The sequence below is a fragment of the Mirounga leonina genome, unplaced genomic scaffold, assembly GCF_011800145.1.
Source record: "Mirounga leonina isolate KUSES-001 unplaced genomic scaffold, KU_Mleo_1.0 Mir_173, whole genome shotgun sequence".
Taxonomy (NCBI): domain Eukaryota; kingdom Metazoa; phylum Chordata; class Mammalia; order Carnivora; family Phocidae; genus Mirounga; species Mirounga leonina.
In genome coordinates this window covers 78,461,025-78,476,245 of record NW_023270447.1, presented here as the reverse complement: position 1 = coordinate 78,476,245, position 15,221 = coordinate 78,461,025, and the positions used below count along the sequence as shown (strand labels likewise).

The window sequence follows — 15,221 nt, the reverse complement described above, 5'->3', positions numbered from 1 at the left end:
GCGCGCGTGTGCGCGCCCGCGCGCGCGCCCAAGCCCAGGCACCCCAAGGCGGGCACCAAAGCGTCTGCGGGGCGTGGGGACCGCCCTGTGGATTCCCACCGAGTCCTCAGATCCTGCGGAGCCAGGGGAGGGAGGCGGCGAGGGGGCGCCCGACTGCGTGACGCGGGTGCCCTGCTCCGCGGCGGGTCGGAGACAGGGGCGGGGGGGAGTGCGCTCCGTCCCCGGGGAAGCAAGGACATCACCGCCCTCTCGGCTCAGGGTCGTTGCCCCTGAGGACCCCCACTTCCGTCCTCTGAGGACCGGAGCGCCTCCTCCTGGGGGGGCGTTAAGGCCCGGGGCCACTGCCCAGGGATCGAGGGAACGCGCCCACTTCTCCGCCCTTCCCTCCTCTGCACCCAAGGCGCCCCCTCCCCAGGCCGAGGGCAAGAGGGACTCCCACCCACGCAGGGGGGTGGCACCCGCGCCGCCTCAGCGGCCGCCTGGACAAAACCCCGCAAGCGGGGAGGGGGGGCTCAGCCGGCTCAGCCCGGGCCTGCCCCCCACGCCCGCCTCCGGCCGCGGCCAACCCGGCCCGCGCCCCCTCCCGCCGACCCTCGGGCCCCGGGTCCCCGCCTGCGCGGGGTCCTGGCGGCCGGCCGAGGGGAGCCCGCGGCACTGCCGTCCCTTCCCCGTCCCTTCCCCGTCCCCGGGCCGCACCCGGGCGGGGCGGACTCACCCGCGGGCCTGGGCCGGGCGTCCTGGGCTCGGCACTCCGGTGCCCGCGGCAGCCGCTGCAGCTCTGCTCGGACGCGGCTTCGCGTTCGCCGCCGCCGCCGCCGCCGCCGCAGTTCGGGGAGGGGGGGCGTCACGTGACCGCGGAGCGCTCCTTCCCCGGCGCCGCTCCCCCCGTCACTGCGGAGCCCGAGCCGCGGGCGAGGGAGCGGGAGCGGCGGAGGCCCCCGCCCTGCCGGCCCCCGCGCGCCCGGCGCCCCTCACGGCGGTCCCGGCGGCGGGCGCTCTGTGCCATTTCTCAGGTGGGGAAACTGAGGACCAGAGAGCGCAAAGACTGGCCCAAGGTTACGTGGCTAGACGGTGGCAGGGCCCGGGAGAGGACCCAGCGATCCGGCCAATAGCCGGTGCCCCCAGGGGAGGGGGACAGCTTCTGGGGCAAGTAGGGGCGACGGGAAAGGTGGGGGACACGCCCTAGGCCCCCATGGGCTCCGCGTGTCTGCAGGGGCGGGGAGGAAGGAAAAAGCGCTGGGTTAGGTGGGCGGGGAGCCTGTGCCCCAACATCGCGTCCTCCGCACAGGGAAGCTTGGTGTGAGTCCTCGCAGCAGCCGCGTCGTGACCACTCCACCCCCAGCGGCGTAGCGGCTCTTGGACATCCTCCCTGGAGTGGGCAGCTCGCTCCCCACTCCCAGCCTAACCCGGGACGGGGGAGGTGAGCCCCGGCGTCTAACGAAGTGGAGGGACAGCCGCAGGAGGCAGGAGGGGTCAGGTCCAGAGTTGAAAACCCAGGCAGAAAGGTACCACCGGGATCACTTTTAGTCTACCTGCTGAGGCCCACAGAGGGGAAGAGATTTGCCCAAGGTCAGGTGCAAGTCAGCGGCAGCAGCTCCTGGGCCTCACTGAGGGGAAGGCCATTTGCGTTGCACATCTCCCTTTCTTCTCCCCTGGGCTCCTCTTCCAGGAGCAACGCTGGATGAATGGAGGGGACAGGGAGTGTGTCTTCAGGGCCAGAGCTCTGGGGGACATGGGTGACGGTGACCCCATGATCATGCCCCGAGTCACAAACAACACTGATGTCAGAGGGGATCCTTGAGACCTCTGGATCTCACTCCGTTGCTCTAATAACTGGGGAAACTGAGTCTGCAAAAGGGGTAGAGACAAACGTCCATCTCACCAACCATTTAGAATTAGCGGACCAAGCCAAAGGGACCCTCTGAGGTCAGAAGCCAACAGGCCCACTTCACAGACAAGTTAGGGAGGACTCAAGCCTTGTATTCACTTATTCAACTTATTTATTGAGCACCTGCTGTGCTCAAGGGACTGTCAGTCCCACCTCTCCCCGCCCCCACCCGCTCCTGATCTTTCCAGCCACCCGGACTGCATTTCATTAAGGAACAGATCTGGGACCACAGCAACCCTTACATCAGCCTCTGCACTGAGACATGCAGGCCCCGGAGTTTTCAGTCCCCTGGGCACTGGGACCAGGGCCATGTTTCTCCACCAAGATTCTCACCCAACCAAGAAGAGATTCGAATTAATAATGAGGACATGCCTCATCCTCATTCCACCTCCAACCCCACCTGCAGATGCGAAAAGGCAGAGGGGAAGTGTGGATCAGCCACCAGTTCTTCCCAGGCCTTGAGTCAAGTTCTCCCTCCGGCAAGCCCTCGTCAGCCATGGGTGGGAAAGAGGCCCCAGCCCAGAGCTTCTCCAACTCTGAACAGCATTGGAGTGGCCTGATCCTGATGCAGAGGGTCTGGAGCTTGTGCTCCTGCTTTTTTTTTTTTTAAAGATTTTATTTATTTATTTGAGAGAGAGAGAGAGAAACAGCATGAGAGGGGATAGGGTCAGAGGGAGAAGCAGGCTCCCTGCTGAGCCGGGAGCCCGATGTGGGACTCCATCCCAGGACTCTGGGATCATGACCTGAGCCGAAGGCAGTCGCTTAACCGACTGAGCCACCCAGGCGCCCACGCTCCTGCATTTCTAAGAAATGCTCTGCCATGTGCCTGGTGCTCCCGGACCACAGGCAACTCGTCTAGCAGCGCTGGTAGAACGAGGTTGTCAGGGCAAGAGGAAGACAACTGCTGGCCCTGGGACTGAGGACAGAGGCCTGGTACATTGCCTGCTTACTCTCTGCCCCTCCCCCGCCCCCCCTCCCCAGAGGACCCTTTGGTTTCCTGCCCAGCACTGGGACAGGGCTTGGATCCTCCTCAGGATGCACCAGGGCTATATAGTTGGTTCAAAGCTGTAAGGAGACAGAAGTTAAATGAGGTTGGTCAAGGAACTTCTGGGGGATGGTGGTGCAGCAGGGATTTTGTGGCATACCAACTGCCCCAGACAGGTATGTTCATTAGGGCACTGGTCCCGGGAGATGCTTAGTGGAATAAAATCCCATTTGAGACAGGCTGGCTGAACGCCTAACGGCCTTCCAGGGCAGCAAGTGCAGGGCTGGGCTCACGCATCTCAGGAAGGACACACAAATTCCAGAGTTCTCGGAACTCAGCACCACATCGCCTCCCATCCTCCCGCTTTTTGGACCCTGGGCCAGATGGATCCTTGAATGCAATTCGGATCACAGTCCCAGGGTCTTTTCCTGCTTCGACTACTCCCCCAGAGAGCCCTCTTCCCCTCCCTGTTGTGAGACAGAGAGGCCACGGGCTCCCAACTCTGGCTAATGGTAATTAGCTAATGGCCAATGCTACCACTCCAGATTGTGAGTGGAGACCAAGGTGCCCCACCTGAGTCAGCGCAAGGGGGGCAGACGGAGGCAGCAGCGGCACGAAAACGCACAAGGTGAGCAGTTGCAGCTGTGACCTTTCATGCTCTGGATGGGCAGACTCCAAGTTCCCCCAAGGGCCTAAGGTCCTCCTGGCGCTGGGGGACTGCATGTGCCCGACCCTGGCTGAGCAGGCCAAGGAACGAAGGCTCTTCTATGCCAAGCCTCTCTATTCCTTCTTTATAATCAAGGAGCTTTCGATTACAGCATTTTCCTCTTTAGACAAAACCTCAATGCAAGAGGCTTATAATCTCCAGTGTGTTCTGGGGGGCACCATTCTGAGACTGTCAGGGCCCCTGGGGTGAAGGCAACACGTGCCATAGGGGGCTGGGCATGCAGCCTGGCATGGAGCCTGGGGACTGGAGGGAAGATTGGACAAAGACCCCAGAGCTTTACTTTCCCTGGCCTATTTCAATCCAAACCACTCAGGACTGACCGCTCACGCACGGCTGCCTCTGGGCACAAGCCTTTTCTTTTTCAAACACTTAATACACTGCAACCTAGCCCCCACCCCTGCCCTCCCAACTGCTGAAAAATGAAAGCTGGCTTCAAAACATCTGACATCTAAGAAGGCTGGAGAATGAAAACGTGGGTGGCACAACAGTAAACTCCGAATAAGGCACGAGGGAGTCCTAAAGGGGGCAACTGCCTCCTGGCAAGAACTCCTCTCTCTGTCCCCCCTCCCCGCACCGGATCAAAGGGGAGAAAAGTGGGGACAGAGGCCGCCCAGCAGGAAAAGCAGGGGAAGAAACCCCAAAAGCAGTGGGTCCCCAAGGCGTGCTATCCATGGAGCATGAGAAAGGTCTAGGAGGGGCTGGGAAACCAGAGCCGCAGGGGTGGCTGGGAGGACAGTTCCACCCCAGTGAGAACAAGACAGGATGGCTGGGCGGCTCACGCTGATGCTGGCTGCCCCGGGGGCCCCCACTGTTGGGTTACAGAAGTCTTTGGCTCATGAATGCAAACACAGCTAGGGAGTCCCTATTTTGAGGACAAAAGAGACAAGCCCAAAGGTGGGGGCAGCCCTGGTCACATGAAAGCAATAGAAAGCTCTCTGCTGGGATCTTACTGGCACAGAAGAGCTTCTAGCGGATGCTGAGGTGTTCATTCATTTTTCCCAGCTGAGAACATATCATGTGGCTACTGGGGCAACAGTGGAGAGTAAGGTGGTCAGAGCCCCTGCACTCAGGGAGCTAGAACAGTCTAGCACTAAACACGTTGATTCCTTTTCTGGGACTGGAGCGGTTTTTGCTGCAGACCTAAGTAAGACCCAGCCCAGCCCTAACTCCCCGAACTCTGGCTCCCAGTAAGACAAAAATAAACATTTCCCTTGAGTTCCAGAATCTTGGGTAGTCTAGCACTGCTTGGATGCTCTTTCATCCAGAGAAGCAGTGCATGTTGCGGATGGGAGAATTTGCAGCAAAAACGGCAGCATAAACCAGAGACAACTTGCAGACTGATAAAAGGAGATAAGTCCTTAGAGGCTGCCTAGTTGGGTGGTTTTCCAAATGCACTGCCTAGTGCTTCCTCAAGGGGGTAGGTGGGTGTGGGAGTGGAGGCGAAGAGAGGAGGCCCCCATGTCTCTTTCCTAGTTCATGTCTGACAACTTCTACACGTCCAACTTCCTTTCAGAGAGAACACTTGGGCCCGAAGGGGAACACATTTGTCCAGGAACATAAAAAGAGCCGGGAGCAGTTAAGTGTTCCCTTGGTTAGAAACATAAATAAAGGGGTGCCTGGGTGGCTCAGTCGTTAAGCGTCTGCCTTCGGCTCAGGTCATGATCCCAGGGTCCTGGGATCGAGCCCCGCATCGGGCTCCCTGCTCCGCGGGAAGCCTGCTTCTCCCTCTCCCACTCCCCCTGCTTGTGTTCCCTCTCTCGCTGTCCCTCTCTGTCAAAATAAATAAAATCTTAAAAAAAAAAAAAAAGAAAGAAACATAAATAAGCCAGAGAATAATGAAGGGGAGGAGGGGAACCAAGATACGAGTGTGCAGACTAGCAATGATTAACCCAGGCAGTGGCCGCCTAGGCCTTCCGGTTTCCCCGGGATGTGCCCCCAACTTCCTGTGGCCCGGGGCCTGCCTCCCCTGGCCAGGACTAACACAGATCTGGGACTCAAGCTGCCATTCTGGGTGCTGAGAGAAGCCTGGCTCCCGCTCTGGCTGAGACGGTCTCTCTCCACAGGCCCTGGCCTAGGCAGCCTGAGCCAAGTCCTTGAAAGCAGGGATTTTTTTTTTTTTTCTTTTCCTTAAGCGTGCTGGGGGGAGGGGTGGGAGCAGACGAAGGCCCCTCTGTGAGATCAAGCTCTTCGGACTAACTTCAGGGAAAATTCAGACCAGCCTCATGAATGAGAAAGTGTGAAGACACAGTATGGGAAGAGCCAACATGTCACTTCTGCTTGTGGGATGGAGGCCATTTGGCAGTAGGATCTGCTTCTTCAGGGATCATGCTCTTGCCTCTCCTGGGAGGGATACAGCTGGGTGGGATACAGCAAAGGCTCGGGGCAGTCATGGCAGGTGCTGGTACTAAAGGCAGACCAGTGTCACCTAGAAGGTGACACACCACTCCTGGCAAGTCACCATGAGATGAATTCTGCAACCTCCTTCTTCCCAAAATCTCATGAGGCTCAGAAAAGATACTTAAATCTTACCATATGAAGAAATGTCACCAATTCGTCTGAAACGTATGCATTTTTGGAAAAGTGATGTGCTTTGGTTAGCAGTATGCTGTACTCATTCGATAAAACTGGTCCTGTGGTTTATTTGCTGGGGAAGGGGAAACAGAAATGCCGGCTCCATGTACTTCGACTCGTGAATAATATTTTTCACTGAAGTCTCAAGAGGTAAATAAAAAATGAGAAACACGTGATTCTTCTGCATTGCATCGTGCTCCCTGGTGCCCCCCACAGCCCTGCCTCTGAAGCTCACGGCACCTGTTCCTGATGATCTCGGCAATGACGATCAAAACATCGGAAGCTCCCCTCTAGGGCTGGACCTGCCCATCACAAAGACATAAATCTTCGACACACATTCTAAACGTGTTTCAAATACCTTTCAACATGACCCTGCAAACAAACAGAATTGAGGCAGCTTACGGCTTGGCCGTTAGCTTCATTTTCCTTACCAGCCAAGAGGAAAGATTTATGTAACAGGATGATTGAACACCTGTCCAGTCATGATTTTAGCTCTAAGGGCTTCCAGCATAAGGTGCACGCTGAAGTTCTGAGAGAGGGGGTGTGGGGCAGCTTGGCTACGTGGCTCCATTACGCCTTTTATTTTTTTCTTTAAAAGATTTTTTAGTTTACTTGACAGAGACAGCTAGAGAGGGGACACAAGCAGGGGGAGTGGGAGAGGGAGAAGCAGGCTTCCCCCTGAGCAGGGAGCCCGACACGGGGCTCGATCCCAGGACCCTGGGATCATGACCTGAGCCGAAGGCAGACGCTTAACGACTGAGCCACCCAGGCGCCCCTCCATGATCCCTTTTAGAAGACTTGTGGAAAAGATTCCATGGCATTCACTCACAAAGACTAGAGTTTTTTTCTAATTACAAAAAATAATACACAGCATTTTACCCCAATGACGTTTATTACTGCTTGATCTTCAGTGTGGGAGGGTACACAAGGCAGCAAATATTGCCCCCTTCTAAGAGACGGGGAAACTAAGACAAAGCAAAGTAACTTTGCTTAGTTTCAAAGTAAATGGTAGAATCATCTGAAACCAGGTGACACGACTTCTCAAACCTGCCATTTCAACACCCACCTACCTATGTATGTGCTGTACCGACCAGCTGGCAGACTCCTTGGCCCAATTAACAGCCAGACCTAAAAACAAAAGGTCTGGCATGTAGGAGATGGAGAGGCGGTTTTCTGTGTCTACTAGACTCTTGACCTGGCCCGGAGTCAGTGAAATATCTAAGTGCTACCATGTACGAATGTTTACAGTTTGTATTTTAATGAACAAAGCATCCCAATAATGCTGCTGATCAAATCCCCAGCAATACAGGGGTCCACACGATGTCTGGGGCTTGGGGCGGTGAACCGTTAGCCTTCAGAATCAGAGGTAGCTGTTGACACAACCCTGTGCCTTGGAGGCGGGTGTGGGACACAAGGCGTTGGCAAAGGGGTGATAATCTCCTTAAAATGAAAATGCTGGCTTTTCATCACACTGAACTCTGTTCACAGTCCTCTTTAACACTAAGCAAACAGAACATTACAATGCCACAGAGAAAGGATGTGATACTCCTCCATGATTCAGTAACAGGAAGGACAGGCTTTAATGCTCATTTCACTTCAGTAGCTTGTTTAGACAGAGATAAATCATCCCTCGGGCATTTGAAACAGGTTCTTCAGTACCAGAATCAGCTTCAAATATTAACCAGGGTCTGATCAACAAGTCCCTGACTGCACAGACCACTCACTGGAGAGTTAAAGTAACAAACAAATTCACTCTGGATTAGGATTTCACGGAAATAAAGGGACACTCATTTCTTTTTAATTTTGCAGAAAGGTAAGAGTAATTCTAAACAACAAGGCTCATTAATACACAGGAAGATTTCCCCAGGGATTGAAGACGTCCAAATGGCGACCTGTATTTCAGGTAATGTCAACAAATTGTCCCAGTGTCGTCTGTAGTACACTGTAGTTTGGGCTTAACGAATGGTCAGAAATATAAGGGGGACAATCTCAGGCTTCATAATACCTTCTACCAAGAACTGCTTTGATGCACGGCATAAAAAAGCTGATTAAGAGTCTCTGCGCTTCAGGGGCGCCTGGGTGGCTCAGTCGTTAAGCGTCTGCCTTCGGCTCAGGTCAGGATCCCAGGGTCCTGGGATCGAGCCCCGCATCGGGCTCCCTGCTCCGCGGGAAGCCTGCTTCTGCCTCTCCCACTCCCTTTGCTTGTGTTCCTGCTCTCACTATCACTCTCTCTGTCAGATAAATAAAATCTTTAAAAAAAAGTCTCTGCGCTTCAGTGTGGTCACAGCCCATAAGACAACTGGTCTCCACATATTTGTAAATACAAAGCCAAGAACTGCGTTTTAGGTTATACCTTGTAGCGGTTTTCTCTGCACGAAGTGCGAGGGTAGCAGTGCAAGGACACTAAATACATACATACATCTCTTTGTAACTCTGCCTACTGGGGGTGGAAGAGGTCCCAGGCCCCAGGTCCAGGCTTCTCAACCTCTAAGAGCATAGGAGTGGCCTGTGGATGCAGATCTCGTCTGTCTGGGGCCTGCGCTCCTGCATTTAAGTAATCTCTACACCCAACGTGGGCCTCAAAATCACGACCGTGAGGTCGAGTCACACAATCTTCCAGGTCAGCCAGCTAGGTACCCTACCCCGCCTGACCTCCTGCATTTCTTTTTTTTTTCCCCGCCCCTAAGATTTATTTGAGAGCGAGCGAGCGAGCAGGGGGAGGGGCAGAGGGAGAGGTAGCAGACTCCCCGCTGAGCAGGGAGCCCAACATGAGGCTCAGATCCCCAGACTCCAGAATGACGACCCGAGCTGAAGGCAGACGCTTAACTGACTGAGCCGCCCAGGCGCCCGTCCTGCGTCTTTTTTTTTTTTTTTTTAAAGATTTTATTTATTTGACAGAGACACAGCGAGAGGGGACACAAGTAGGGGGAGTGGGAGAGGGAGAAGCAGGCTTCCCGTGGAGCAGGGAGCCCAATGTGGGGCTCGATCCCAGGACCTTGGGACCATGATCCGAGCTGAAGGCAGACACTTAACGACTGAGCCACCCAGGCGCCCCCCGTCCTGCATTTCTAATAAAGCTTCGCAGCACTGCAGCTCTTATGAGTAGCGCTGGTCAGACAAGGGAAGTTGCTGGGGCAAGAGGAAGACCGCTGCCTGCAGCATCACTGGCTCCTAATGGACCCAGCCTACTCCCACCCCTGGGCAGTTAATATAGGAGCCACTACAAAGACTGGCTTGTCATCCTGAAGACTTCCAAAAGGCTGTTATTTTGAATCATTGCATAAGGGGAAAAGACTCAAGTAATACGTTTTAAAACTGTTATAAAGAGCAAATTGGAAAAAAGAAATCCGATTTCTGGGGGCTACAGACATGTCTGTGTCAGTCCCCAGAAAGAACAATTTTCGGCCGAATAGCTTCTTTGTAGGGAAAGGGAAGCCGCTCCGCTGAGCACTAAGTGAACTTGTTCACAAGTCTTTACCTTGGGAAAGAATAAGTTGCTTGGTGTGTTAATACTTTTATGTTCCAGCTTCATTTCTTTGGAGGGAAATAAAAGACTGGGACTTAAAACTCAGTATTTGCTATCAGCGATCTCAACTCCCAGTCCACTCCCTATGCTGACGGACCTCAAGGCGGGAACAGCTGGTTCCTAGGATGGCTTTCAGGAGTCCTGCGTGCAGCTCTCACTCTCCCACAAAGGCTCATTAAACGACCCCCCCGCCCCACCTCGTCAGGGGGCACAGACTGGAGACATTGCAAACACAGAGGGGAAACACAAGCAAGAAGTTGTAATTTTACCAAACAGCCATAATTATTCAGATAAAAAGAGCTATTCAAAAGGGATCTGCCAAGGTTACCGGTCCTTAAATTGAAACCTGCCTCCCCCATCTATTATTTAGTTTAAATTTTTAGCGAGGAAAAAGAGGAGAGGGTGGAGTGTAGCACAAACCAAGGATTAAAAAAAAGTGTTTGCAAGAGAGATGCCTGAGTCAGCATCTCTGCCCCAAACATGTACATACACTCGACAGAAAACAGTGAAACCCACTCATCTTAAGTCCCATTTAAACCCACCCCCCCCAATATTCTTAAGAATGTTGTTTCGGTTATGTTCTACTAATAACAATAATCCTGAGTTGGATAAACAACACACCCCATCCATACACTTTTCCCCCCTTGTTTAAACAAAGTGATCTAAAAGCTCCTTTCTGGGCATTTCGAAGGAATGCTTTCAAAAAGAGAAGCGAGATCCAAGAAACGGTAGACTTGGAGAATGGGAAGAATAAATTTTTATAAAAAAACTTATGTTATCCAAACGTACTTCAGTCCACCATACTCTTCTTATAAGATGGTCAGATTTTTGAGAAGTGCAAGGTATACTCGATTTCCCAATTCTGAATAAAGAGCCAAACTGGAGGAAGGTGCTATCACAGGTCTACACATTCACCATCCTTCCTGAATGCAGGAAGCCAAGGCACTGAAGCCCAGACACCATCCCTCGCTCCCTGCAGGGGACAGGCAGGTGCCTCGTCCCTGCCCCAACAATAAGAGAGGGCTCGGTGGGCTGTATGTAGGATGGGTGTGCTGGAGCCGACGCGGAGAGGAGGTTAATCTGAAGACACTGTTCCACAGTTACAGCAAGTTCTTCACTTTCATGCTTTATTGAAAGTAAAATATGAATCAAAGACAGGTATTGGTAAGCAGGTTATGTCTCTAAAGAATTACTTTTTAGTTCAGAGCAGAATGTTGTCCCATCTACTGTGATACAAATCCTTTATGGACCAATGCATCTGGTATGAAACTCGAGCAAGGAAATATAACAGAACTTTATTCCCTCCCGTGACTATAAATCTCATATGTAAACATGATTTACTGTTACTGCTACTAAACTGGTTCGATCTGTACTTGCCCCCTCCCGCCCACCACCCTCCCTTAAATATAAAATTTGAAACATTTCCTTCAAGTCTGATGTCCTTCAGTGCAATCTGCTTTATTTGACATAAGGCATTTGGGACAGTCACTTCGGAATAGTTCTCTGCCTTTTGGAAGAGTCATAGAATGGTTTGATTCTTAAATCCACCTTTTCAGTAATGCCCTAACATGCCAAACTTCTCTCTTCCCTTCTGGTCATTTCTTTAGAAGTCAGCAAGTGTTCAAAAGATTAATGTCCAAGAAGACCAGTACCTGGGAAAAGAAACACACGTGGAGGTACAGTTGTGAACTGAAAATTAAGAGTTCATGTATTCCATTTGCCAAGAACGCATCATCAACAGGGAATATCCAATTTAACAAATAAGCACAGCAGCCCCTTGACGTTGAAGGACAAGGAAAAATATCAGCAGACTCCAGGCTTTCAGCTAAATCACATTTCTGCTGAAAGCCATGTTCCTACGCGGTATCTTCACACACGTTAATCAGATTTTATTGATGCTTCCATTTGATGGCCGTTTCTCATAAAGAAATTTTTTGCTTTGTTTTGTTTTGTTTTAACCACATCAGGAGTTTCTTTGTAGTGGTAATGTGTAGACAACAAAGCTGCATTGACAGGAAGACTTTATTTAGGCCAGGAGCTGTGCTCACTCATTTGCTTTAGCAAAGAACCCCTGATATCTGATGCAAACTCATTCCTTGGCAAAATCACAAGCTGCCACGGACCTCTGGAGTAGGCCAAAAAGATTCAAGATGGCAACAGTTAAATCTGTAAATATCAAAGGTCTGTATTTGACAAATTAACAAATGTTATTGGCATACACGACTATAGTGGCCATGAGGGGACAACACACCACTGTGTCTCCATCCAAAGTAAGAATCCAAGAAATGCCTGGATTCTCAACAGACTGACGAAACCTTTTCACTGAACCGGATATAATGCAGCAAATTCCTTCCCTCTAATTCTTACCAGTGATAAACAAACTGTTCTCCTCTAAGATGAGACTGATAGAAGGAACTGGGAACAGACAAATATACATGTCGAAATGCCAGTAGCTAATCCCCCAACCTTGCCCCTCCAAATGAGAAAGGGAAAGCAAAATGGACATCTGGCAGGAGATACTGTGAACACACAGGCCCTATCTCAGGCCTGAGTGCTGAAAAAGATAATGAAGCTGCTTGAATAAAAAATGCATTTAACTAAAATTAATTTCAGTCATGAGACTCAGATTGAATTAAATTTTAAAATCAAATTATGGCCTTCGCTTTAAGAGAAAATTACAGTAGGACTCTGACATTCATGAACAAAGCATGACAAATGTAACTTACCTTTAAACCCTTCTTCCGGCATACATACTAGAAAAAAAGAAAGAGACAGAGAAAAAAAATAATTCCAAAATGAAAAGACTGCTGGGACAGACAACAGTAAGGTCACTTCAATGCCTAAAGACAAAAAGTTTAAAATAACTTCTAATTACCTTACTCACCCATAATGATTACCTTTGAAGTTTTGGGTGAGAATGAAGTCTTTCTCTTTTGTTTTATTTTCATCAAAGCAACACACGTCCATTATTTGAAAAGTCAAATACAGTAGAGGAATGGTTGTAACTGGAGAGAGCTTTTGTAGGACACCAGGGGAGGTAGGCCTGGAGAAAGCCATGTGATGCCCTCTGGAGCTGGTCTCCCCCGCCTCCCTCCATTCCCACACTCTAGAACGAACCACCTCAGAGTCGGGCAGCGCTTTCTTCTGCACTTTACTTCCAGATAATATGCTTATTCAGTTCACCCTTGAACAACTCGGGGCTGGAAGCACTGGCTCACTGCATGGTCAAAAATCTACATTTAACTTTGGATTCCCCTAAAAGTTGACTGGAAGCTTTCCTGAGAACAGTCATGCGACACAAATTTTGTATGTTGTATATATTATAGACCGTATTCTTACAATCCAGTAAGCTAATGAAAAAAAATGTTATTATTCTTTTTTAAACATTTAAGGGAGAGAGGGCAAGTGGGGGAGGGACAGAGGGAGAGGGAGAGAGAGAACCCTAAAGCAGACTCGGCCTCGATCCCAGAGCCCTGAGATCATGACCCGAGCCGAAGTCAAGACACGCTTAACCGACGGAGCCACCCAGGTGCCCTGAGAAAAATGTAAAAAAAAAAAAAAAAAAATCTTAAGAGAAAATACATTTAACGGTGCTGTACGGACACTTATTGAAAAAAAACAAAAAACAAACCACGTATGAGTGGACCTGCACAGTTCAAAGCCATATTGTTCAAGGGTCAACTACATTGTTACTTCCTAACTTTAGATGGTATCTACTAACTTCCTCAACAAAAGATACACATTTAGTTCTTCTACCAGCTCTTATGTGCCACCGGCCCCCTAACCCATCTATCATCCAGATAGAGATAATTTTCAAGCCAGTGGGTCTCCGGTATGCAACTCCATGAACAGGGCTCACAGTCGAACCCCTTTGTGGACCTTGGTTGTATTTCCTGTTTTGTAGGACTTTTTTTTTTTTTGGTCTTGGTAACTGCTACCTTATTTATGACTTCCATTTTCTCTGTACCATCTCCAATTCAAGCAAAAGCTCTTTTAAAAACGTGTAAACCTCGAGACAGCCAGCCGTCACTTCCATGTTGCCCCATGGACACCCTCTGCCCCCAGCTGTGATCTGGACTGGGGATGCTCACGCCACCTGCCACAGAGCTTCTCTTCCGGGATTTCCCTTCACCATCTTCTAGGGCATTTTTCCTATGTTGGATCCCTACTTTTTTGTTCCACCATTCCAGTCTTTCTTGACTTACACTCTTGCTTCAGAGGAACACACCCTTCCACAGTATCTTGGCCAACGCTGCACGGGAGAGAAGTGTTTTGAGACCTCACATGTGTTCACAAAGAGCCATCACATGTGAGGGCAGAATAAAGTCTGTCTAGATGTAGATTCTGATTGGAATTCAATTTTCCTCAGAAGCCTGTGGGCACAGCTCCATGCACCTGTCTTCCTCCTGACTCTTTATCCTATGAATGTGACTCATTTTCCTTTGCATCTCTGGATGCTTTTAGGATCCTCCCATCCCTAGATTTTCACTTATGGTATCACGCCCTTGGTGCAATCATTTTTTAATTTCGTGAATCCCCTTCTGTTCTCTGAATGTTCCTTCTATCTAGCCCCCTGGCTATGTGGTCTCTCTGTATTACGTATAGTTAATTTTTAAGCTTCCTTATGCTTTCTGCATCAACTGCTTCCTCTGGGTTCCTTTTTTTTTTTTTTAAGTCTGCTGCTAGACAACTTTCGGTTCCATGCTTTCAATCCTCCACTGCATGGTGGTCTGGAGCTGCCCCTCCTACCTACTGAAGTGTGAGGACTCTGTTCAGGGGGCGCTGGGGGGGGCTTCCCTGAAGGGTACCTGGAAGATGAACCACTTTATAAAAACAGATATGTGGCGGTGACTTCCTTGAATTGGCCACTATCCCCCGAGTGGGATCTCCTCCCTCCTGCGTGGGAGGTAGAGGTGGCTGCCAGCTTCTGAACAAGAAGCTAGGGGTACTCTCCCTCTGTGCTACGAACAGCCTCATTCTCGCCTCTGTGGTTTAAGTAGTTTGAAGGGCGGAGACGCACACCCTCGGTGGGCACGAGGCACAGGTGGGGGAAGGAGCAGTGACGGGTTGTCAAAGGAGGGGCTGTGAGCGCCCTTCCTCTGGTCGCAGGCTCCGCAATCTGAATGACCTTTGCTTCTTGCAGACCTCTTCCATCTGCAGACTTAGCTGTGAGCCGGTTTCCTCAGGTCAGCTAAATAATTACTACTCTCGGGGCACCTGGGTGGCTCAGTTGGTTAAGCGACTGCCTTCGGCTCAGGTCATGATCCTGGAGTCCCTGGATCGAGTCCCGCGTCAGGCTCCCTGCTCGGCGGGGAGTCTGCTTCTCCCTCTGACCCTCCCCTGTCTCATGTGCTCTCTCTCTCAAATAAATAAATAAAATCTTAAAAAAAAAAAAAATTACTACTCTTCTCAGCTTTCCCCAATTTTTGTACGCACCTTTCTCTTTCTCTGAGCTTCTAAGATAAATGCTGTAAGACCCCACCCTATCAACACGTAGAACTTTTTTCAAAGTTAAAAGTAAAAG

The 15,221-nt window shown here is 50.8% G+C and overlaps 1 protein-coding gene across 4 annotated transcripts in view; it reads right to left on the bottom strand.

Moving 5' to 3' along the window:
- Positions 1–10,467: 10,467 nt before the first annotated feature.
- The window catches only part of USP48 (ubiquitin specific peptidase 48), a 95,374-nt gene continuing 90,620 nt past the window's right edge, over positions 10,468–15,221 (bottom strand). For all 4 annotated transcript variants that reach the window (XM_035019566.1, XM_035019567.1, XM_035019568.1 and 1 more), the window contains 2 exons: positions 12,424–12,450; positions 10,468–11,349 (listed from right to left, as the gene is read on the bottom strand). In XM_035019566.1, coding sequence (XP_034875457.1) covers positions 11,327–11,349; positions 12,424–12,450 — 50 coding nt within the window. In that variant the 3' untranslated portion in view covers positions 10,468–11,326. The remainder of the gene's footprint in view (positions 11,350–12,423; positions 12,451–15,221) is intronic.